The 23,994-nt window shown below is 42.4% G+C and overlaps 1 protein-coding gene across 2 annotated transcripts in view; it reads left to right on the top strand.

Moving 5' to 3' along the window:
* ATRNL1 (attractin like 1) overlaps positions 1–23,994 on the top strand; it is a 1,085,315-nt gene that overhangs the window by 626,501 nt on the left and 434,820 nt on the right. For both annotated transcript variants that reach the window (XM_075072516.1, XM_075072517.1), the window contains exon 25: positions 2,830–2,891. In XM_075072516.1, the coding sequence (XP_074928617.1) occupies positions 2,830–2,891 (62 nt within the window). The remainder of the gene's footprint in view (positions 1–2,829; positions 2,892–23,994) is intronic.

The raw sequence follows: 23,994 nt of genomic DNA, 5'->3' as shown, positions 1-23,994 counted from the left end.
AGAATCAGGCAGAATTATCTCCTGCAAATGTATACAAACTTGTTTGTCTAGCGATTGGCTGAACAAGAGGTAGGACTGAGTGGACTTGTAGACTCTAAAGCTTTACATTGTTTTGTTTTTGACTGCAGGCTTTTTTGTACATAATTCTATGTTTGTAAATTCAACTTTCATGGTAAAGAGATTGCACTACAGTACTTGTATTTTTCAATTCACCTAATACTATTTATTTTGTTTTTTATGGTGCAAATATTTGTAATAAAAATAAATATAAGGTGAGTACTGTACAATTTGTATTGTGTTGTAATTGAAATCAATATATTTGAAAATACAGAAAACCTCCAAAATATTTAAATAAATGGTATTATATTATAGTTTAACAATGTGATTAATCATGTGATTGACCTTTTTAATCATGCGATTGATCATTTAGCCCTAGTTAATAAAAGTTTAACTGGTGGAATCGTATTCTGTATATTTGAATACCCATAATTAGCCTAGGGTTTCTCCACAAAGGAATGAGCCAAGAGTTATTGATATTGCAGTAGGCTTATTATCGTAATGCTGTGCAAATGATGTAGTGCCAGAGTTGAGCATTTGATCTGAGAGGTAGAGGAAGTCTATGTACTGTAGATAAGCAAAGTTAGGGCTAGAAAGTAACTTAGACCGCACACCCATGTAAGGGTATTAAGAGGAGCAATAACTTCCCTTTTCTGCTGCATGGTCTCCTCAGATCCATGTCTGCTAATTTCCCTTCCTCTGCAGATTATCAGGGTAAGTATAGAGCCTTGGCTCCATAAACACTCCCTTGACTGTGAATTGACACCTCCTTATCTATTATTGGGAGTGGACTTAGAGCAGCGACAGAGTTTCTGGCACCCTAGGCAGAATTCGGGAGGCAGCATTTTGTGCGGTCCTCATGGGGCGCGGGGGAGCTTCCGGTTCCACTCCCATTGCGCTGCCGAAGAAAGACCCTCCGCTGAAATGCCACAGGTGACAGCAGCAGTCATTGAGCTGCTCAATTGCCTGCTGCTGTTTTCCGCAGCACGTCGGCAGAAGGTCCTTCTTCCACAGCGCGATGAGAGCGGAACCGGAAGCTTTCATGCACCCCATGGGGAGCGCACAAAATGCTGCCCCCCGAATCCTGGTGCCCTAGGCAACTGCCTAGGGTCACCTAATGAAAGCGCCGGCCCTGAGTGGACTATATCCACCCTGATTGAATTGGCCCTGCCAACACTGGTTCTCCACTTGCAAAGTCCTCCCTTCTCTTCATGTGTCATTATATAATGCTTGCACCTGTAACTTTCACTCCATGCATCTGAAGAAGTGGGTTTTTTTACCCATGAAAGCTTATGCCCAAATAAATCTGTTAGTCTTTAAGGTACCACCGAACTCCTTGTTGTTTTTGTGGGTACAGACTAACACAGCTACCCCCTGATACTTGCAACAGCAAATGATTTAGAAGGAAGCAGCAGAAGATGAATTGCAATTTTCATAAGTCTGTTCAAGTGACTGTGCCTTCTGGGTTTACTCCTCCAATGGGGAAATTAGTACACCACTCCTTGTGTAGGGCTGAAGTCACATTCTAATCTTAATGTAAAATAATGAAAAGCCAAGATTCAGTGTGAGAGAACCATATGGACAGTTGAATGCACAAAAATACCTTTGTAGTATAATCATTAACATCAATACCACCTTTTAGGATGAAGCTATACTAATTGTCTTGATGTATCATATCAAAAGTGCAAATATTGACTCTTAAGGAAAATTTAAGTTCTTTGGTCTTACAGGTAGTGAGGACCAGACCATTATCGCAGAAAAATAGTAGAGACAAGAATGACTTGGATAGAGGTGGAGCATTGTCAGAGAAACACCTTTTGCAATTCATTATAGAAAATTCTACAGTAACAGTAATAAAGAATAGAATATGTCTTCAATTCAGTAATTACATACTACAAAACACTGAACAAGAGATGGATCTAGAGATATTGGCAACTATAACTCTAAAACATTAGACACAGCTCTTAACTTTATTTCAAAATAAATTATAGGATGTTTGATGTGCAATTATTTAAAAAAAAATGTTAGAGGAAATTTATTCTAGCACTGTGAATAGATCTAGTAGAAGGGCTTGATTTGAAATATTGCACAAAGTTCTGGCCACCTTACTTTAAAAAGTAACCTCACCTAAAACACTGTTTGTTAATATGTGTTTGTTTTGGAATAATCTGTTTTTATTAAGCAACAAATTTACCTGTTTTTAAAATTAACATTATTTAAAAAAATATATTGTAGTATGCTTTATCTTGGGGAAAAAAAATTAAAAATGTCTTGGTTTAATGGCATAAAATGTTTTTGAGTGTTGCTTTTAAAATCTGTTCTCAATATCCTAACTAAAATGGAAATGAAAGTAATTAAAATATTGCTGAGTTAAATATAAAAAAGACAATTTGTATGTTTTTTTTTCCTGGAATAGTCTTCAAATCTATTTGTCTATTAACTATCTATTAATCTTCAAAATTTTGTTCCTGGTATTATACATATCATATTATATTCTTACATGTATATTTCCATTAATTTTAATATGAGATGATGACTGAAGTCCATTGTTTTGTACTTGACATAAAGAGATCCATTTTTAGCGCCTGTTTTGGAAGTTATTTTACCCAGCTCTCTTTATGGTAAGTTGATGTTGTACAGGTATGCGTACCATGCCGAAATTACACTTTAAACTGATCATCTGTGGAGTCAAAAAATCACCTATTTCTAGAACATTCTAAGCGACTGTTGACTGTGAAAATGTTGTGGTAATTATTTTATTTTTATTTGCAGGTTTCGTTTTCACAGCACAACACCATCATGGATCTCGTGCAGTTCTTTGTCACCTTCTTCAGGTAAATTGCTTCTTCTTATGTCTGACTGAATCCATACTAATTTATGTTCCACCAAAGCATTAGATTTGCCAGTTCTTAATTCTTAAGATATTCCTACATGGAAACCTTTAATTTATGTGTGCCAACACTGATTTACTTCTGCTGAGGATCCTGACCTCTGTACTTCGGGTAAATACAGTTATTGTCCTCTGGGCTATAATAATGATAGTCTTTGCATTCCTTATGCAAAGATTAGCCAAAATATGTTTCCAACTGTATACCTTCAATATTAGTAAGTAATACAAATCATAGGCCAGTTATTCTGATGTATATAAAGGCAGGTAGACCTACATGTGATGACTGTGAAATAAGTATTTTGTACAGAATTATCACTATAAACTCATATTACAAAAACTGTTGAAGAAAACTTTTTTTTTAAACAAAGTCCAGAGTCTCTTCACTTTTCCTCTCTTGAATATGTTGTTAAAAGACGAGAGGGGCTGTGAGATTTGGCTGTGGAAGGAATGCAGTATTAGCCCCTATCTGAAAATGTAGGACTATTCTCTGATCCAAAACAGGATTAAATTGAAACACATTTTAAAAATTCAACTGTTTTACAAGAATGTGTAACTTTTAATGTGTATGAATTACCTACACTACTTTGTTGTATCACTGTTCAGTTATTCCCCAATAACCGTTCAGTATGCTAATTTGTGTACAATGTCAGACAGCCATTATTCACTAGAGTGCAGGATTTACATAATTGCTATATGTTTATTTCCCAATAACTGTGCAATGTATATGCAAATCTCTCTAATCTGGTTAGCTACTTCAATCTAATCTGCTCTGATTGGTTCTTACACTCAGTGGGTAATATCCTCTTCTTTTGTAAATGAGCGCAGCTCTGGTGGTGTCGGTGATTTGGCCTAAAAATTGTTTTAATTTTTCTTTTCTTTGCCAGCTCTTAAGTAATTTGTGGACTGCTTGCCTCTGTATCTCCCTCTGGGATACAACTCACCCAGAAGTGTGCAGGCCATGAGATTGCTGCTTTCCAAACTAACGCATTAATCTTGTACCTATTGTGTGGTGCAAAGGGTAGCCCATCTTTCCCCCTTCACCACAAACAGGGAATATCTAGAGAAATTGTGCCTGCCTAAGGTACAGTCTCCCTAGTGATTCTTCTGTGGTAGTGAAGCTGTGCACTGACACCAGCACAGAGGTGTTTCACTAATGTTAGCAATCTTCCTATAGAAATCTGAAAACATGGTAGCTTGTAGAAAGAAAACAAGAAGTTCTATATACAATTAATTACAGTAATCCAACTGAGACATAATGAAGGCTCATATGAGTGGCATCCCACGGACACAGTCCATCTGCAGGTGTATTGTTATTCTTACATGTGAGGTTTACAATGGTAATAGAGTAGTGATCAAAATGTATTTTGGGATCAAAAACATCATCAAATTTCTAAACCTTTTTGTAAGATTCTACGATATTCTTCAACAAAGGAATTTAAAACGTTAAAACATTATTTGAAAACATCTCTTTCTTTGAGAATTTAAGATTTTGAAATTTTAGATTTCCAAAGCTGCCTATCACTTGAAAACTAATCCAACCAAAATTATATTTTGAGACTACACAAGGCTGAAAGTATAAATTTAGTTATATAGTATAGTGATATCTAAAATGATGATTCTTAATGATGTCTCCTAGGTGGAAGTTAGAGTGAATAATTTGTGTATTGTTTTTCTTTTTTTAAAAAACACATGATCCCATAGTCAGCTGTCAAACAGTGATAGTGAGGCTGTTATTTATCATCATACTTGCACAAATTACTTTGCTGCATTGAGATGAAAAGCAATATATAAATGCTACAGATTCATAGTTCTGAAAAGAGTGATTATAAGTTTTGAGAAGGCTGACATCTCCCTGAATATTTTCATAAAAGTAGCTAGTTTGGAGCTGTGATGCATGTTAGCAACTGGGCAGATTACAATCATAGCATCATAGGTTTAGAAGGGACCGCAAGGGTCATCAAGTCTAACCCCCGGCCAAGATGCAGGATTTGTTGTGTCTTAACCATCCAAAACAGATGGCTATCCAGCCTGTTTTTGAAAACCTCCCATGAAGGAGCTTTTATGACTTCCCTAGGCAGTTTGTTCCAGTATTATACTGTTCTTACCATTAGGAAGTTTTTCCTGAGCTTCAAACTAAAACTGTTATACTGTAGTTTGAACCCATTGCCTCTTGTCCCGCACTCTGTGGCAACATACAGAAATCCAACAAATTGCCATCTGTGGCAATTTTTCTCCATTTTTTATGGCAACCTTTTAAGTATTTGAAGACCCATTGCCTCTTGTCCTGCCCTCTGTAGCAAGAGAGGCTCTGCATTGACTTGGGGGGAAACCATAGTTGGCAGCATCATGATTTAGTCAACTGCTTTATTCAGGGACAGTATAGCTGATGGCAATCTGAGGAGGGGGCTAGAAAAGATGCCCTAAAAATTGCTCATCCTGAACAGCTGTGGCCAGCGTACAATAGCTGGAAGGTGTTCCGTTACGTGGTTGAAACTTACACATGCCTTGAAAAGTTTCCTGTTGTCGCAGTGTAATAACATGGAAGATCCGTACACTCCTTGATCGTCCAGATCAAACTGACTGTCCTACTAGGCAGATCATTCTGATTGCTCAAGAGCTTGAAGGATGTCACATCAACATTGTGGTGCTGAGTGAGAAGTAATTTGCTGAGGAGGATCAACTGACTGAGAAGAGTTCAGGGTACATATTCTTCTGGAATGGACACCTACAAAACAAGTCACATAACATGGGAGATGGCTTGCGGTTAGAAAAAATCTTGTCTTTTGTTTGGAGACCTACCCATTGGTATAAATGACAGATTGATGAAGCTTCAGCGCCCTGAGAGGTGGATGTTATGCTTCGGTAATCAGTCCAACATGCAAACAGTCACTAACTCTGATGAGGGGAAGGAGCAAATTTACTCCAAACTAAATAATCGGATCTGATTGACTCCCTGCTCATGTTGGCGATGATAATTCTATATGGTGCAGCATACTTGGCAAACATAGCATTGGCAGAATAAACAGTAATGTCTTACTTTTGCTGGTGGACATGTTGGGCACCAATTATTTAATCACAAACACTGTCTTTCACTTCCATGACAAATACAAAATAATTTGGATGCATCCTTGGTCATGTCATTGGCATCTGAGTGACTATGTGTTGGTCCAATAGCAGGACCTGCAGGATATGCACATAATCTGGGTATTACACTGAGCTGATTGCTAGACTGACCATTGTCTTGTTCATTCAAAGTTCTCCCTTTCTATTTGGCCGAAAAGGCATAAAAACCAGTCATTTAAGCATCTAAGTGTTGCCCATATGAAAGAGCCATCAACCACTGAACAATTCTCAACACAGCTACCTATCATTTTGAAAACTCTTCCAACAATCTGCTTAATGGGTGTAGTCCTGTGTGGTACAATCTCTAATAAAGTTGTGAATTGTGTTTGATATACAAAATGTCATCAAGCAGCTTGGCTCAATGATAATGGTTCTGAAATATTAAATCATCTTCATGCCAAACAGGCACGGTCATGATGTGCTCTTACCTGACCTGCCCTCTCAGTTGAAAAAGGCCAGATATAGAATAGCTTGCACCACACTTCAACATAAATTCTGCCAAAAGCAAAATATGTGGTTTGAACACCAAGTGGCTGATTTGCAGGTCCTTGCAGAATAACATGACCCTCAAAACTTTTATGATATGGCCAAAGCTGTGTATGGCCCTACCCAATCTGCCCTTACCACTAACAAGTGTTGATGATGAATTTCTCATCACAGATCACACTATCATCCACCAATGGTGGTGTGAACACTTAACTGAATTATTTAATCATCTGTCTACTGTCCCTGATGAGTCACTGGATAATATCTGTAAACTACCTACATCTAATGCACTTGCTGATCCACGTTCATGAGCCGAGGTGCTAAAGGCTGTTCAAGCAATGAAAAGTAATACATATCCTAGTCCTGATGCATTCCAGCTGAAGTTTTCAAACTTGGAGGGAATCCTCTCATTGACAAGCTTTTTGAATTCTTATCACATCTGGCTTCAAGAAATCATACTGCAACAATGAAAAGATGCTAACCTTGTCACTACCTATAAGTGCAAAAGCTTAAACCGTGACTATGGTATCTACTGCAGCCAGGGCCGGCTCCAGGGTTTTTGCAGTCCCAAGAGGTGGAAAAAAAAAAGAAAAAAAAAAAGTCACAATCGCGATTGGTGGCAGCTCCACCACGCTGCTTTCTTCTTCAGTGGCAGATCCTTCCCTCTGAGAGGGACCAAGGGACCTGCTTCCGAATTTCCACTGAAGAGCCTGACTTGCCACCCCTTCCCCTTGGCCACTCCAAGCACCTGCTTGCTGGGCTGGTGCCTGGAGCAGGCCCTGACTGCAGCATCTCCTTGCTCTCTGTGCCGGGGCATCCGATGAAGTGGGTATTCACCCACGAAAGCTCATGCTCCAAAACCTCTGTTAGTCTATAAGGTGCCACAGGATTCTCTGCTGCTTTTACAGATCCAGACTAACACGGCTACCCCTCTGATACTTGATTCCTGCATGGATTCTCTTGAACTAGCTCCTGGTTGACAAAGTTCAGTCTGAGTCACAGTGTAGCTTTTATGTTCAGTGGAGTACTGTGGCATGATTTTCATTGTCAAGACAATTAAAATAAAAATGCCAAGAACAACATCAACCTTTCTACATCATGTTTCTCAGTCTAATCAGTTTTTGACATGGTCAACCACACGGCCGTCTGGAAATTGCGTACTAAATTTAGATGCCCAGATAAATTTATTAATATTGTTTGGCAACTCCATGAAGGCATGGATTGAAAAGTTAGTGTTAATGGTGATCTAACAGATCCATTTCCAGTTACAAATGGGGTGAAGTAAGGAAGTCTTTTCTCCTAGCCATTTTGTTTATACTTTGCTGTGATGCTAGAGGAAACACTTCATGGCTCTTCAAATGGTGACTTTCTACACGTTTGAACTGACAGGTTCTTTAATCTTTCTTGTCTACTTGCAAGTACCAAGGTGAGCGAAGCTTTGATCTAGGAACTGTTCTACTCCAGTGATTGCACTTTGGTGACACATTCTGAAGCAGCATTACAAGATTGTACAAACCACCTTGTTATGGTGGCTCATAACTTTGGCCTTACCATCAGCCAAACAAAAGCTGTACCTGCCATCTTTTCAACAAGTTTACCAAGAACCATCAATAATCTTGGAAGGTATCATGCTCCAAACCATCAAACCATTTATTTATCTCAGCAGTATGTTCAATAATGAAGTGACAGTCGATCACAAAATAGATGCACAAATTAAGAAAGTCAGCTCCACATATTGTTGCCTTTCTCACTGAATTTGAAAGGAACATGGAATCTTATCTATAGACACAAATTGAAGTATATAATGCTGTTGTCCTCATGACGTTTCTCTTTACATGTTTCTGACATACCAGGTAAAATCCAGACTAATGAGCAGGTGTGTCACCCCTGCCTTACAACGTTGGGTTCCTTACAATGCTTTGCTGAAGTAGCTCCCACCTGGGTCACTCACAAAGAACCTTCAAACATGTAAGCCACATCCTGAGTGTCTGTGGGCAACTGCAACCTGCTAGCCACACTTGGGTTACACTCTGGCTCTCATCAGTCTGTGGCCAGTGAGATAAATGTTGTTCTTCCCAAACTGGTCTATGGTAGGGTTTCTCAAAGAGAGGTCGCTGCTTGTGTAGGGAAAGTCCCTGGTGGGCCAGGCTGGTTTGTTTACCTGCCCTGTCTGCAGGTCTGGCTGATCACGGTGCCCACTGGCCATGGATCACTGCTCTGGGCCAATTGGAGCTGCTGGAAGTGGCGTCCAATAAGTGCCTTGGGCTGTGCTGCTTCCAACAGCTCTCATTGGCTCGGAGCAGCGATCTGTGGCCAGTGGGAGCCACAATCGGCTGGACCTGCAGATGGGGCAGGTAAACAAACCAGCCCAGCCCACCAGGGGCTTTCCCTACACAAGCAGCGTCCCCTGTTTGAGAAACCCTGGTCTATGGAATCAAATGAAGATCCATTAGTACTAACTGTGTTTGTCTATGTTCTCCACGAAATCAGGGAGGCTAGTATTATTATTATAAGTCTCAAATGAAATCTTCATGGTGTTGGTGATAACTAAGGTTAAGATTTTGTCACGGGTATTTTTAGTAAAAATGTCACAGACAATAAACAAAAAATCATGTGACCTGTCCCTGAGTTGTATGAAAAATATCCTGGGGGGAACAAATAGAGCACTGCCAGAGACTTGCAGCTGCTCCGACCCCACCGCTGCTACTGTGGCAGGGGCTGACTGCTGCTGCTCCAATCCCAGAGGGGGCTGACCCAATCCTGGTCGCTGCTCCAGTGGCTCCAGGGCTGGCTGTTGGCCACTGTTCCGGTGGCCTGTGGGGTGCTGCTCTGGCAGCCTTGAGGCTCACCACTAGTCAGCGATTCCAGCTGCCCCAGGACTGACTGCTGGTCAGCTGTTCTGGCAACCCCACTGCTACTCCTGCAGCAGGGGCTGACCACCACTGCTCCAGCTCCAGGGGTTATGACCCAACCCCAGTTGCTGCTTCAGCTCTGCGGCTGTTGCTCCAGTGGCCCAGGGCTGAGAGCTGCTCCAGTCCTGCCCAGAAGAAGTCATGGAGATTCCAGAAAGTCACAGAATCCATGACAGAATCATCTCCTTAGTCATAACTGAACTCTGGCGAGCATTTAGTTCTTTCAGAAACATTTCTATATTGAGTAATTGGTAAATCAATACTAAACTACTTCAACTGCAGTCTCAAGTTACACAGATCATGCATCCGACGAAGTGGGTATTCACCCACGAAAGCTCATGCTCCAATAGTCTGTTAGTCTATAAGGTGCCACAGGACTCTTTGCTACTTTTACAGATCCAGATTAACACGGCTACCCCTTTGATACTTGACACAAATAATACTAGATTGGTAGGAAAGTTTCTTAGCATTTCAGGTACCTTTATGTGTTATAATCAAAAAACTTACATCCTTAGATCAGCCATGTAGCTGTTTCACTGCCTGCACATCAACATCTTGTTCTCTTACTTAAGCCCTAGTTCACATTTTTTTTCTTCCTTCGCACTCTATGAATCCCCTTCTCTGTCAGCCTGTCTCATTTGGTGCTGTACATTGTAATGCCCCCCCTGCACCTTGGTTACCTTATGTAACTAGTTTGGAATTGATATAGTGTTCTTCCTACCTCCTTCCAGGGCTGTTAAACCCCTTTGTCAAATTTTGCAATCCTTTGTTGAAACATGGTATCTTTAGCCATCAGTTTAAAGACAATTTGGGGCTATTATGTTATTCTTTTGGAAAACCCCAGTACATAATGTTAATCATTTGTTGTCAGTAAAGGTTAGCACTTTGGCATTTGGTTGTTTTTACAAAATAAAGAAGTATCACATTTGACAACATTGCTTATCATATATCTCTGTTAGGTAGTATCTGTGATATAGCCTGGCCAGAGGGCAGCAGGAGAGTGATAGATGGGAGATATGTAAGCCCCAGGATGATGAGAGCCTTATTCCCTGTAGAGGGAAGAGAGGCTGCTACAGATTATTTAGAACACCTGAAGCCAATTAAGCCAATTAGAGCACCTGAAGCCAGTTACCTGATAAAACTCCCCTGCATCAATCAGAGTTGGAGGAGTTGAAGCAGAGTAGTTTGGTGTTAGAGCAGAGAACAGTTTGAAGGAGAGCAGTTTGGAGGGAAGCAGAGGAGAGTTTGGAAAAGTGCTGTGGCGGGCCAGAAGACCAAGGTAAAGGGAAACCCGGCTTGTACAGAGCAAGGGGACTCCACAGGCACAAGGGGTTGGGAGAAACCTTGCCCAAGCAGCAAGAGGGCAGGAAGCTCCCCAAGCTGAAGGGTCGGGGAGGGAAATACCCCAGGGGAGGGAATTGCTAGCTCAAGTCGTTTACCGCTATCCCTAGGGCCCCTGGATTGGGACCCGGAGTAGAGGGCGGGCCCAGGTCCCTCCCTCTCCACTCCCCTTCTCTGGGATACTAGTGGGACAGTTAATACACCAGATCAGTGGCGAGAAATGGCACCCTGAACATCCCCACGAGAAGAGAAAGTGTGGGGACCCGTCATAGTAGTGCCAGCAATTTACCACATATCCTTGGGGATGGTAACTCAATTACACTTAAACAATATATTAGAAAAATGTGCTTTTCCTTTATCTGTTAATGACCTTCAATATTAGACTTCATCTTGTTTTCATATTGCAGAGAAGCCAAGGCAGTCATGCTTCTTTGCATAGGGTCAACTCCTGTCAATAATGACTGTAAGTGTAGCTCAGAGGTGACATAGCTAGAAAATGATCAATCAGAATGGATGAGCCAAAGGAAAAATCATCACGTTGCTTCACAGTGGCATGGTAATAGCAAAGAGAATGAAGCAACTACATATATGATGAATAGTAAATGTATATATGTAGCAAGAAATCTTGCTAGATTTTTCCTCTAACTACACACAGGAAAATTACAGTCTCTAATGTATGTTCTCTGTTGCAAATAAGGCAGTCCTAGGCTCTGTGACACTTCTTTGGGGGCACCCAGAACTATGAGTGACCCTGTTACCCCTTTGCGTTGGCAAAGAGACTTGCTGGAGCTAAATTAGGTGGCAGCTTCCTTCTCAGAACTTCTGCCAGCCTTTACTTTGCCTTGCAGGTAACACATGGTGCACCTAGTCCCCCTTGAAGAGCGTTTCGCCATGGGATCCAGTCTCTCTCACTGGACACTCACAGTTCATAAAATCTGCTGCCTCCAAAAAGACAATGTGCACACCAGCTTACTTAAGTCAACTAAGAATTCACATTTTTGATAGAACAAAGAGAAGTTTATTAACAACGATAGAAATTCAAGTGATACTCAGTAAGCACAGGAGAAACAGATATAGTTACAAATAGAACAAAAGTATAACATGCTTCTAGGAGACTAAACGTAACTTTAGCAAACTAAACTCTTTCTCTAAGTTAAAGTTACTCGTCTAAAGCAATGTCTCAGTGTCACCAGACTCTTGGGCCAGGATCCAGCTTTCATGGAGACAACAAAGTGCTGTTCTTTTTGCTTCCTTAGTGATGGACACTCCCCCCCCCCAAAGGGGTTCTCATTCCTCCTTACAGTCCAGAGAACCTTTGAAATGTATCCCTCTGAAGTGTACCACCTGACAAAGTTCTTCTCTTCTGCTGTTGGTTCTTCAGTGTGCTGACACCATATAGTCTTTCTCATTCTCCCGCTGACTTACTTTTCTTATTGACTTAATATGCAAATGAAGTTAGCTTTGTGTTGACTTACACAGTACTTGATTTACATCAAAGACCTAGGAACACAGATAAATCAACATTCCTTTGTATGGGAAAAAGTTGTTTATCTACCCGGCCTGTTTACATAATTTAAACATATTTTTAGTATATACATACAGCTTCTTGAACAACCTCCATCGATAACATCTCGCAATGCTTGTGGTGACCATAACATTATAAGCTTTCATTTGACACTCTACACAACATTATTTATAGATAAGTACTATGACAGCAATATGTTATGTGTTGTGAGTTTGGCAGGCCTGATAGGAGTTTCTGTTACATGACAGTGAACCCTTTGCAAGTGAGCATTGAAGGACTTTTAGGGCACAACCTGCTACTAGAACTGCTGTTAGAGGAATCCAAGCCTCTGTCCTCTGGATCCCCAGGTTGTTTCAAGATCCTGGAATCTGAATGGAATCCAGCCACTATCCTAATCTCAGGATCGCTAAGCACACTCTCAGGGGACTGGACCTTCTATTTAGCATCCTCTTCCAAATGAATCTGCTGTCCATCCACTTAGACCCTTCTGGGCACAGCACTGACCCTTCAGACTCCCTCAGTACTTAAACCCGCCCCTCTCAGAACTCCACCTGAAAGATGTGAAGCTTTGTCTTACAGTTCAGCACTCTCAGGGGCACGCAGCAGTTGTGAAGGCTGCTATACTTTGTACAGTCTAACATCTGTATGATCTTTTATCCTTAATCATGTAAAGTTCAGGAGAGTACAGATCATATAGAATAATAAAACATCCTAAACTCAATGTCCCTCACTAGCTTACCTTTCCCTTTGGAGTCCTTGGGGGATCATGTTTGTTCTGTCAGGCAAAGTGGGATGAGGTAATATTTTATTGATCCAGCTTCTGTTGGTGAGAGACACAAACCGGCAGGGAGGCAGACAGGGTCATCTGCCTCCTTGCCCTGCATCAGCCTCGCTCATCTTAATCTGGTACCAAATGACTTTCCCCTTAGATCCCCCTTGTGAGTTCCTTTATAGCAGGGATCAATTGCTTCTTTTTCTCTAGTCCTGGTGATTTTCCCTTACATTCCACAACTCCCTTCCTTCGGATATGAGAAGGAAGTGTCTTCTCTCAGGCTATGTCTACGCTACCGCAGTAAGTTGGCCTATGCTACGCAACTCCAGCTATGTGAATAATGTAGCTGGAGGCGACGTACCTTAGATTGAGTTACTGCGAGGTCTACACCGTGGGAGGTTGATGGGAGAAAATCTCGTGTTGACTTACCTTACTCCTCTTGTTGGGGTTGGAGTACAGGGATCAACTGGAGAGCGATCTGCAGTCAATTTGGCGGGTCTATTAGACCCGCTAAATCACCTACCGGTAGAGTGTCGATCCCAGCTGTAGTGTAGACCTGCCTTCAGTTTGAACAAATCCACTGTCCCAAAGCATTTTACTTTGAATAGATCATCGCTGAGTGCTGATCACTCACCGTTGTCTCAGGACAGAAACATGACACAACCCTGCCAGCGCATGGTGGATCCACATATGTATAGGCTTTCCAGGACACAATAATTCCATGATACTATTTCATAAAATCATCCTCAATTCAGAAGTGGTACGGACAGAACTCCCAAATCATCTCATTCCCACACAGACAAAATTGTAAATTTGTGTTATTTCCTTAGGATTGCTAGCATTGAAGAGCTAGAAAACAATTCTGACACGAACATGTGGAAACCTGTGTCACTAAAATAGACATAAAGAGTTACTGGCAACAATGGCCAATTGACCTTAGGATGGTGTACAACGGTCATTTCTTACCGAACAAATGTTCCAAAATATGAAACCTAACACAAAGTCTCTCAGTATCTGCAAGTAACTTTTTAATAACTGGATGGTTCTGTAGTGTGTAACAACAATGGCGAATAATGCTCATAACAGTAATAGGCAAGTAGTGTTTTCAAGGTTCATCTACAGAATAAACAGGCCCACAGACAGCAATTCTGGGCCCCAGGGCAGAACAGTCAATGGGGCCCACCATGTGGCAGGTGCCCAGTGAGCTGCTACTGGCTGTGCTTCTGCTGCCCAGTGAGCTGCCATCTGCGCTGCTGGGTGTGCTCTTCCGGAATGGCCAGGGCTTCCACATGCCCACCTGGTTGCCTTCACCACTGCCAGTACCATCCCATGTATGCCTAGGAGCCCTGCCAGAGGCAACTAATGGGAGGGACTCAAAGGGGGGTATCAGCCTAGGCCCCTGGGCGAATGCCCCTTTTGCCCCCACCCCCCGTCGGCAGGCCTGAGAATAAATAACTGGGATTAAGCACAATTTAAACATGGTTGAAGCCACAATATATTCTAACCTCGTTTAGAAAATATGTACTACTCAGGGTCGTCTTCTTGTCTAGCCTGCTGTTTTTTTCAACCTGGTGAGCATATGGTATGACCCCATTCATACTGTCCACCCAAAAAGAGGAAATAATCTGGTTTGACAACACCACTTGTTTTTAAACTATGCTTCACAATGGTTGTTTAACATGATTGTTTGCCTTGTGAAGGTTGGGTGGTAAGACCTAGAAGCATGTGAAATGCACATTCAATTACTTTGATAAAAAAAACACACCAAAATAGAATACATTTTCATAGGGGTTTCTGATGTATTCAAGATCAAAATTATAAAAAGGAACATTTTGTAAGCAAGTTATTTAAAATTGTGTACATGAAAACATAGATGTTATGGCCAGATCCAGAAGAGCATACTTAATCTACAAGCATCTTATTCAGTATATGCACTGTAGCAAAACCTGGTTGAAATACTAATTTTTTGGAAGAAATAAGCAGGATATTACAGAAGCTGCTTTGCTCTAGGCTGTGATATTCATACTACAGATGAAACCATTTACTTACATCCTTTTATATCAGGATGCTTCATTGTATCTCCTGGTTCACTGACCTTTTGTGTAAGAGAGAGCAGAAAAGCAATCAGATATGTAATGCTAATAATGTATCACGAACAGTCTCCTTTCTTACAGAAACTGTGGCATCTGCACTGGGATGATTCATTGTTTTTTAGCTGATGCCTTGAAGACTTTTTAATCCTCACCCAAACTTGGCAAGAGTGTGACTTTTTTTATCCTCTTAGAATCAATTAAAGTCTCATTAGAAAATTTCCTAAATTGTAAATATAAATTATCTCTCTCTATAATTTTTATGCTGAAGAAATTCTGTCCCCAGAATAACATGAAACGTGTGTCTATGGGCCCTGGAGAATAAATACAGTTAATGAGCTTAAGGTTTAACTTTCTACTCTGTAAATTGAGGTGGATTTCAATGGTTGCAAATTTTATGTGAAATTATAATTGTAATGGGATAGATGCAGCTGGGATTTTAAAAACAGTTTGGGCATTACATAATGATTTAGCCAGTAGCTTAGGCTGGAAAAAGGAGCCTAATTTTTCTGTACTATATTCTTTATTATATATAAAAAATTGTCCATGTTCAGTTTCCCTGTTTTTTTCCTTGCTTATGGTCTAGTGGAGTAAGCACAGAACCGGGAGCCAAAGAACTTGTGAGTTCTAATCTAGTTTCTGATGCTGGGATGCCAATCCTCTCAATCTCTCTAGGACTAATCTTTCATTCCTCGCACACCCAAAACTTTATCTGTATAAGTTTGGGGTTTGAAAGGAATGAAGTTATGGATTCTATTCCATAGTTCTTCTTTGAATGATTGCTCATGTCAGTTCAAATCAGGTGTGTGCATGCCACGTGTACGGCAGCCAGAAGGTTTTTCCCTAACAATACCCATTGGATTGGTCCAGGCACCCCCTGGAGTTGCGCCTCCCTGGCGTTGAATATAGAGCCCTGCTGTCCTGCTGCTACTTCAATTCCTTCTTACCATCTGTGACAGTTAGCCAGAATGATCGTTATCACTTGCATTGCAAGCATAACTTCTCTAGTAGTTTGAACTCCCTTTCCCCTCGCCCCCGTAAATATTTAGGTTATAGTAGTAGTATAGTTTAGATAGGTTTCATTTGGGGGTACCCCTCTCTTTCCCCTTGGTACTGGGGCATGCATTGGTCCCTGGGGTTTAAACCCTGCATAGCATGTGACAAGTCTATGCTAAGAAGTGACCCTCAAACTTCTTGCCTGAAGTGTTTGGGGGAAAGCCACCAGAAGGAACGCTGCAAGATCTTCAGGAGATTTTCTCCGAGAACTCAAAAGGAGAGGGATCTGCACCTCTGGATATTTCTGATGGAGGCTGCTCTCCCTCCTCACTTGGATCCCAGTTCAGTGGAACCAATGCCGAGCACCTCGATGTCAATGTGCAGTGCGCTGGCACTGACAAGATATGAGTCAGCACCGAGGACTCTGCCAGAGACCCTTGGCACCAGCAAAGTTCCCCACATAGGAGCTCCATGCATGGCAGTGGGCGGCACCATTTGCAATCCCCAGTGCACTACAAGAAGAGAAGACCCGAAAGGTCACTTCCCCATATTCAGACTGATGCAGAAGAAGCCTGCCACTGTGAGACCCACATCGGGCCACAGGAGTTCGACTCCATGGGCTAGGGTCATGGCGACTCCTTCTCTTGCATGGGATCAGTCAAGTCCGAGCCCTCAGCACTTCCCTATCTGGGAAGGCAGTAATCTGCAGCTGCCTTCCACACTGGAGGCATTCGAAGCTGCCAAGACCTCATTGCCTTCACGGTGCCGCCTTCCCCTCCAAGGCAATGCAGGACACTGAGCTCAGTCTCAGCGACACCCATGAGACCCTCAGTGCTGTGCAGGGGCAAGCTGGCAATGGTACCTCACTGGTCACTATCTGCTTGGCACCCATCAGTGGGCAAATAGGAGAGCCACATCCATCCCCGATTTCCAGTCCTCTTATAGCGAGTCCTCGGAGTCGGAAGCAGAGTCCTATAGCTCCAAGAGAAGTGGGCGATACAGGACCAAAAGTTGTGGACAGCAGCAGCTTCTTCTGGGGTCCTGGCCTGGTCAGTGATAGGCTCCCACCTAGTGGCTGTTCTGGACCTCTGGGGTATTTCACCGGTGTCAGGGCCAGAGCCAGAGGTCCTACTCTACATCGGCATTGGTGTCTTCAGTGTTGTATGTGCCTCCTGCACCTCATCTGGAACAGCACCAACCACTCAGCTTGCCAGCACCAACTACACCAGAAGACTGGGCACCACGAGGTCCCCTTAATGTGGAGGGAAGGGAACAGGACCCGCTCCCAGCTAGGGCCTCATCCTCATCCTCACCTGCTGAGGTGGTGACAGGAATGTTAACAGCCCCTGCCCTGGAGGACAGTAGAGTGCTTCAGCAGCTGATGAGGAGGGTGGTGCAGAACCTGGAGATTCCAGCCAAGGAGGTTGTCAAAACATCAGACCTGATGGTGGATATTCTCGCCTCCTTGGTCCCTCCAGTATTGCCTTGCCACTCATTAAAACAATACAGGATACCACCAAGACACTATGGCAGACCCCCGCCTCCTTACCACCAATGGCAAAGAGGAATGAATGAAAATACTTTGTTCCCTCTAAGGGGTTTGTGCACCTATGCACTCATCCCCTGCCAGACCTCCTTAGTAGTGGTGGCGGCTAATGAGCGGGAGCGCCAAGATTACCAGGGACTCTCCCCGAAAAACCGGGAGGCTAAAAAGCTGGACCTCTTTGGGAGGAAAATTCATTCCACTCGGGGGCTCCAGCTCCAAATTACTAATCAGTAGGTACAGTTACAACTCCTGCAGAGTGACTGAAAAATTTATAGAACTGTTGCCACAGGACTCCAAGGAGAGTTCTCCTCCTTGGTAGAGGAGGGAAGCTCATTGCCTGAGCTTTGCTGCAGGCAGCCTTTGATGTGGCTGATTCGGCCACCTGCACCATGGCCTCCGGAGCTCCTGACTCCAAGTCTCAGGGCTTCCATACAAGGTCCTCCCCTTTGAGGGGCTCAACCCTCTTTTCAGAAAAGACTGACTCACAGCTTCATAGCCTCCAGGACTCGAGGGCCACCCTCAAATCCCTTGGCTTGCACATTCCAGCCATACAATGGAGACATTTTAAGCCATAAACTCCACCTCATTTTTACCACCCTCAAAACAGGCAGGACTTTTCTCATAGGAGGAATAGGAATAAAAGAAAGAGACCTCACCTGTCATCAGCCTAGGGCTCAGGGCAGGTGAAACAGTCAGCAGGCCAGAAGCAGAACTTTTGAAGGTGTGCCTGCGGGCAACACACCAGTTAGGACTCTGGATCCATTCCCCCTTACCCTTCTCGTGGCAACTACCCTCTGTGGACCAGAATTACATTGGATCACTGGTTACTTCATACGGTAGAAAGAGGATACTCCCTCCAGTTCTCCTCCCTCCCTTCCTTCCATTCCCTTCCCTGTTCCTCTTCAGGGACCCTTCTCATGGGCAATTCCTCCTGCAAGAGGTGCACTCACTCCTATCACTGAGGGTGGTGGAAGAGGTTCCTCAGGAGCTGAAAGGCAAGCGATTCTATTCCTGGTATTTCCTAATACTGAAAGCCAAAGGGGGCCTCAGGCCTATCCTAGACCTGCGAGACCTCAAGTTCATGAAGAAACTGAAGTTCTGCATGGTCTTTTTGGCCTCCATTATTCCTTCCTTGGATCCGTCAGCGTTGGGGTGGGATGTGCAACTGGGAGACCTCAGGACTCAGGGCCTTTGGTCCCAGGCAGCGCTCTCGTGTCACATCAATGTCAGAGACCTGACAGCAGTCTGGATGACATGCCAGATATTCCAAGTTCAGTTGGAAGGGAAATGTGTATTGGTCATGATGGACAATACTGCAGCAATGTTTTTGTAAACAGACTGGAAGGGACACCTCCTTTATGGGTTTCCATCCATACCACTTGTTCAGAAGGTGCTAGTCAAAGTTAAGAGGGTCAAAATCTTGGTGATATTGATAGCCACAGTCTGGCTCCATCACGACTGGTACATTTCTCTCCTGGAAATGACCATGGAAAACCCGATCACCTTACCCTTGCTCCCAGACCTAATAACTCAGGACTGCAGCTGCCTCCAACATCTGAATCTCTAATCGCTCTACCTCACGGCGTGGAAGCTCCATGACTAAACCCATTGGAGTTGGCTTTTTTGGGTCCAGTCAGGGAAGTCCTCCTTGGCAGTAGGAAACCCTCCACTAGGGCCACCTACCTGGCCTAATGGAAAAGATTCACAATTTGATCTTCACAATATCTCCCGCCTTCAACTCTGTCATCGATACCCATGATATTGGACTACCTCCTCCATCTTAAAGAGCAAGGGCTTCCCATGTTAATAAAGGCCTACTTGGCTGCCATTTATGCCTTCCATCCACACGCGGGGGGGCCAGTCGGTCTTTGCCAAACCAATGGTGAGTCGTTTCCTAAAAGGTCTCAACAAACTATACCCTCACGTACGACAGCCGGTCCTGGCCTGGGACCTTAACCTAGTCCTTTCCAGACTAATGGGGCCACCCTTTAAACTGCCTGTGACATGTTCTCTACTGTACCTCTCATATAAGGTGGCATTTCTGGTAACGATAACGTCGACCAGGAGGGTGTCTGAGCACAGGGCTCTAACATCTGAGCCCCCTTACACTGTGTTCTATAAGGACAAAGTTCAGCTTAGATCGCATCCAGCCTTCCTTCCTAAAATTTGTCTCCCAGTTTCATATTAACCAGGATATTTCTCCCAGTTTTCTACCTTAAGCCACACGCAAGCAGCAGGGAGCAAAAACTTCAGTAGTTGGACATTTGCTGGGCATTAGCCTTTTATATGGAATGAACAAAACCATTTCGGAAGTCCATTCAGCTGTTTGTCGCAGTAGTAGACAGAATGAAGGGGCTTCCAGTCTCCTCTCAAAGAATTTCATCATGGATCATATCCTGTATCTGGCGACGATACCTGTCCTCCCCCCCACCTCCCAATTACAGCACACTCCAGCCCAGGCAATCTGCAGAGCTATGAAGTGCTCCTCAATCCTCACTTTTACCTCACTTTATGCCATTACCCAGAAGGCTAGAGATGATGCAGCCTTTGGCAGAGCGGTGCTACAGTCAGCAAACCTTTGAGCTCTAATCCCACCTCCAAAATTTAGGCTTCAGAATCACCTAATTCAAATTAACCTGAGCAATCACTTGAAGAAAAAACAGTTACCTACATTTCATAACTGTTGTTCTTCAAGATGTGTTGCTCATTTCCATTCCAATACCTACCCACCTACCCCTCTGTTGAAGCAAACCAGCAAGAATGAACTGAAGTGATGGCGGATCGGTAGGGACCTATATTGAGCGCCATGGAGGTGCAACTCCAGAGAGCACCTGGACCTACCCGATGGGTACCGCTAGGGGAAAAGTCTTCTGGCTGCTGTGCATGGGGCACGCACACACCTTATAGGAATGGACACGAGCAACACATCTCAAACAACAACACTTACGAAAGGTATGTAACCATTTGCCTCCCCTCTATAAAACAGTGATAATACTTACCATACGGGATGGTATGAAGAGCAATGTTCTTGCAGTGCTTAGGACAAATTAAGCATTATATACATTAAATGGTATATGTTGTACTTATTCTTTTATTTCTGATTTTAAAGCTGTTCTTTTTAAGTTGATGTGCTATTCTGCTTTTAGCTAATTTGTGCTCATATACTGTGCAATATAGAAGTTCAGATGTTTGTTCACAACTGTTAGCAAAATAATTATTTCTTGCATGAATTTCATTTGATTGTACTTTGCAAATTGAAGCTAATTGTTCATGAACTTGTAAGTAGGAACTTATACTCTCAAGAATTACTTTGAAACTTTTTTTTAGTATAACAAGGATCTGACACAGGAATGCTTACAAAAATAGAAACTTGAATTCCTACTCTCATCACATGGATCACAGTTGCAAAGGTTAATACTCCCCTCCACAGGATATATCAGTATCCGGTTACTACTGTCACATCTTTTGTATGAAAACAAAACAAAACAAAACAAAAAATGACCAGTTCAGAATATAACATAATACAAACCACCAGCTAATAAGTCAATGGCTGTGACATGCAGCGTTTACCTGATACTCAAAACAGATCCCTCTGATGTCACTGTGTCAGCTGCTAAGGTGAATCTACCACGTAGAGCTCTATCTTTGATGGCAGTATTCATGCCTGGCTAGGATAGGACATCTCGGGCTCTTGTTTTACACATCTCGTTATCCTTATGGATCCTAGGTGTTCCAACCTCTTGATGAGTAGTGTTGACTTTTAGAATTATTTATAGTTATATATTGTGAGAATACATTTTAGCTTCTCTGGTTAACCCCCCCCCCCCCGAAACAATAGATATATCACCTGAGACAATCATCGTACATACATACATTCTGTCATAATGAAAGGCATCACAGAGTCAACACAACACATGAGTAAACACAACACATGAGAGTCATTAGCCAGCAATCTCCCTCCAACTTATTTGGTCCTCACACAGCCTTGAGAAGCGCATCATACCACACGCTGTTTAGTCAGCCACATTGTCAAATCATACTCACCACAGATGCCCCCTGCGCTGGCATCTGGCATCAGCTCCTACAAATCTTGTTTCAGCTGTCTTCCTCAGCTCATTGTTTTCTTTGTCTGATCATTTTGATGCAGTTAGCTCCTCATTAGGTGTGTGTGAAGTATAACTAGCACCCAGCAATCACCTGTAGCATTTCAGTTCAAAGAGATAATCATTATAGTCTTTTATTTTCAGTGCAACCCATGACAACCATCTAATATATGTCAGTAGCCAGAAAGCCACTGCTCAAAGTACGCTCAGCACCAGGTCGTAAATAGAATGTGAACAAGTACCTGTGGAAGCTAGAAAGGGGAGGCATAACAGTGACTGAAGAGCAGTTTCACAGCCCCATTCTGGATAACCATGAGTCCAGCATGTCACAACACTCATCATCCCTACACTTTTCCTCACACAGCAGGAGCTGACAAGTGGATTTCATCAGGGATGTTTCAATAGAATTTGCAAATGTTCCAGCAGCCTGATCCTTTCCCACTCCACATATACCTCCAACAGATGCATTTTTAATAGAGAAAAATCCTTTCCTTAGTATAGTAGTAGTCTTCAACAACTGCTTCCATCATGAATCTTCCCAAAAATTAAATAGATGTTCAATACATAGGTATTTATTTTTAAAACAAAGATGATAAATTAGTGCCAATTGTTTTGAGTTATATTAGCTTTATGAGACAGAATATTGATGTCTACAAAAAAGACAGATCTGAAACTGCAAAGCACTTGCACCATAGTTTGGTTATCACAGAATATAAAATTCACATAGATCAAAATTAAAATATTTACTGGTAACATGAAAATTGAATTATCTCAGCCAAAATGATTTTTACTGAGTGATGCATTAAACAGTTTTCACCTCACTCTAGAAGCAAACAGTATATTTTAATTCCACTGGGATGACATGTATATTACAGCGTGCAGTTTTTGAGGGGTTTTTATTATTATTGTATTTAACATTTTAATTTATGGTGTGTGGTTTAATATAGATAATTCCTGCCTCTCTAGGAATCATTGAGAAGCATCGTCATGCCCCAGGGAGTTGTTGGATAAATTCAAACTTCCTGTTAAGGCAGCCACTTGATAGCCTGCAACTGGGGGGCAATTTCCAGTGCCAGATTCAAATTTAGATTTTCTTGGTGCCTCAGAATTGACTGCTCCTCTAGGACTGGGAACTAGATCAATTATTCCCATATATTTCTGCTGGTGACCAGAATTGTTTTCCAGTCTCCTCTTCTTTTTCCTCTGCTTTATGTGTCAGCTTGTTTTTCAGTTATACTTACTGTTGGAATCAGAAGCTGCCCAATCATACAGAAGAATGCACCCTGCACCTCTTTTAAGGGCACTTCTGCAGATGAATTCCCCAGGAACTCCAGGAGCACAATGTCTCCTGAGGCACAGTATTCCCAGGGCGCCCCTTGGTTGGCTCTGTACTGCCTTCTTGTCAGGGCTGCATCTTAATGTACAGTCTGACACTAAATATTATAGATGTTTTCTATTGTGTTCCTTACACATTACAGTTGCTTCATATCGTGCTTGCATTTGGCTTCCTTTTGCTTTGCACTGAGCTTCCTTAAACTCTGTTAGTAAATTTAATCTGTTAGATTAGATTAAAAACAGCTCTGGAGATGAGAGTTGATTGTGTCTCATTCCCCTTAACCCCAATCACTTTCTTTTATGTAACTTCAGTCCATCATGCTTTAATTTTAAAGCAAACACTAGACCTGCTAAAGTAGGTGATCATCTGTGACAAATGGATTTGAAATTATGCTTTCCTCATTTACATTCATAAGAGAAGCAGTTCTATCCTCTCATGATAGAGTACATGAACCTGTAGTAAATGTTAACTTTGAGAGCTCATTTTCAGAAATGTAAGCATGCAGTGAGGTGGGCTGAAGGTTAGTGAAGTAAAAAAAAAAGGAAGAGAGAAATAGTAAATGCTTTGCTCTAGGCAATAATGTCATTGTGTGTTATGTCAAATGACAAGCTGCTTTCTCAAGTAGTCTGCCAGTCTGCCTTCCTTTCAGACACAGTAGGTATGGCACTCCGTGAAATGAGTGACATCAAAGAAATGAACAACCTGTTTACAGCAGTAAAGAAATATTGTGAGTCCTTGTACTGAATTGTAATAAGCCAAGGCAGTGGAAGAAAGAGAGTGCCTAGACAATGTGTCCTCCTGTGGATCCCATAGTTAT

Source organism: Chelonoidis abingdonii, chromosome 15 (assembly GCF_003597395.2).
Source record: "Chelonoidis abingdonii isolate Lonesome George chromosome 15, CheloAbing_2.0, whole genome shotgun sequence".
NCBI classification, from domain to species: domain Eukaryota; kingdom Metazoa; phylum Chordata; order Testudines; family Testudinidae; genus Chelonoidis; species Chelonoidis abingdonii.
Note: the sequence above shows the minus strand (reverse complement) of the source record. Positions and strands in the feature narration are given on the sequence as shown.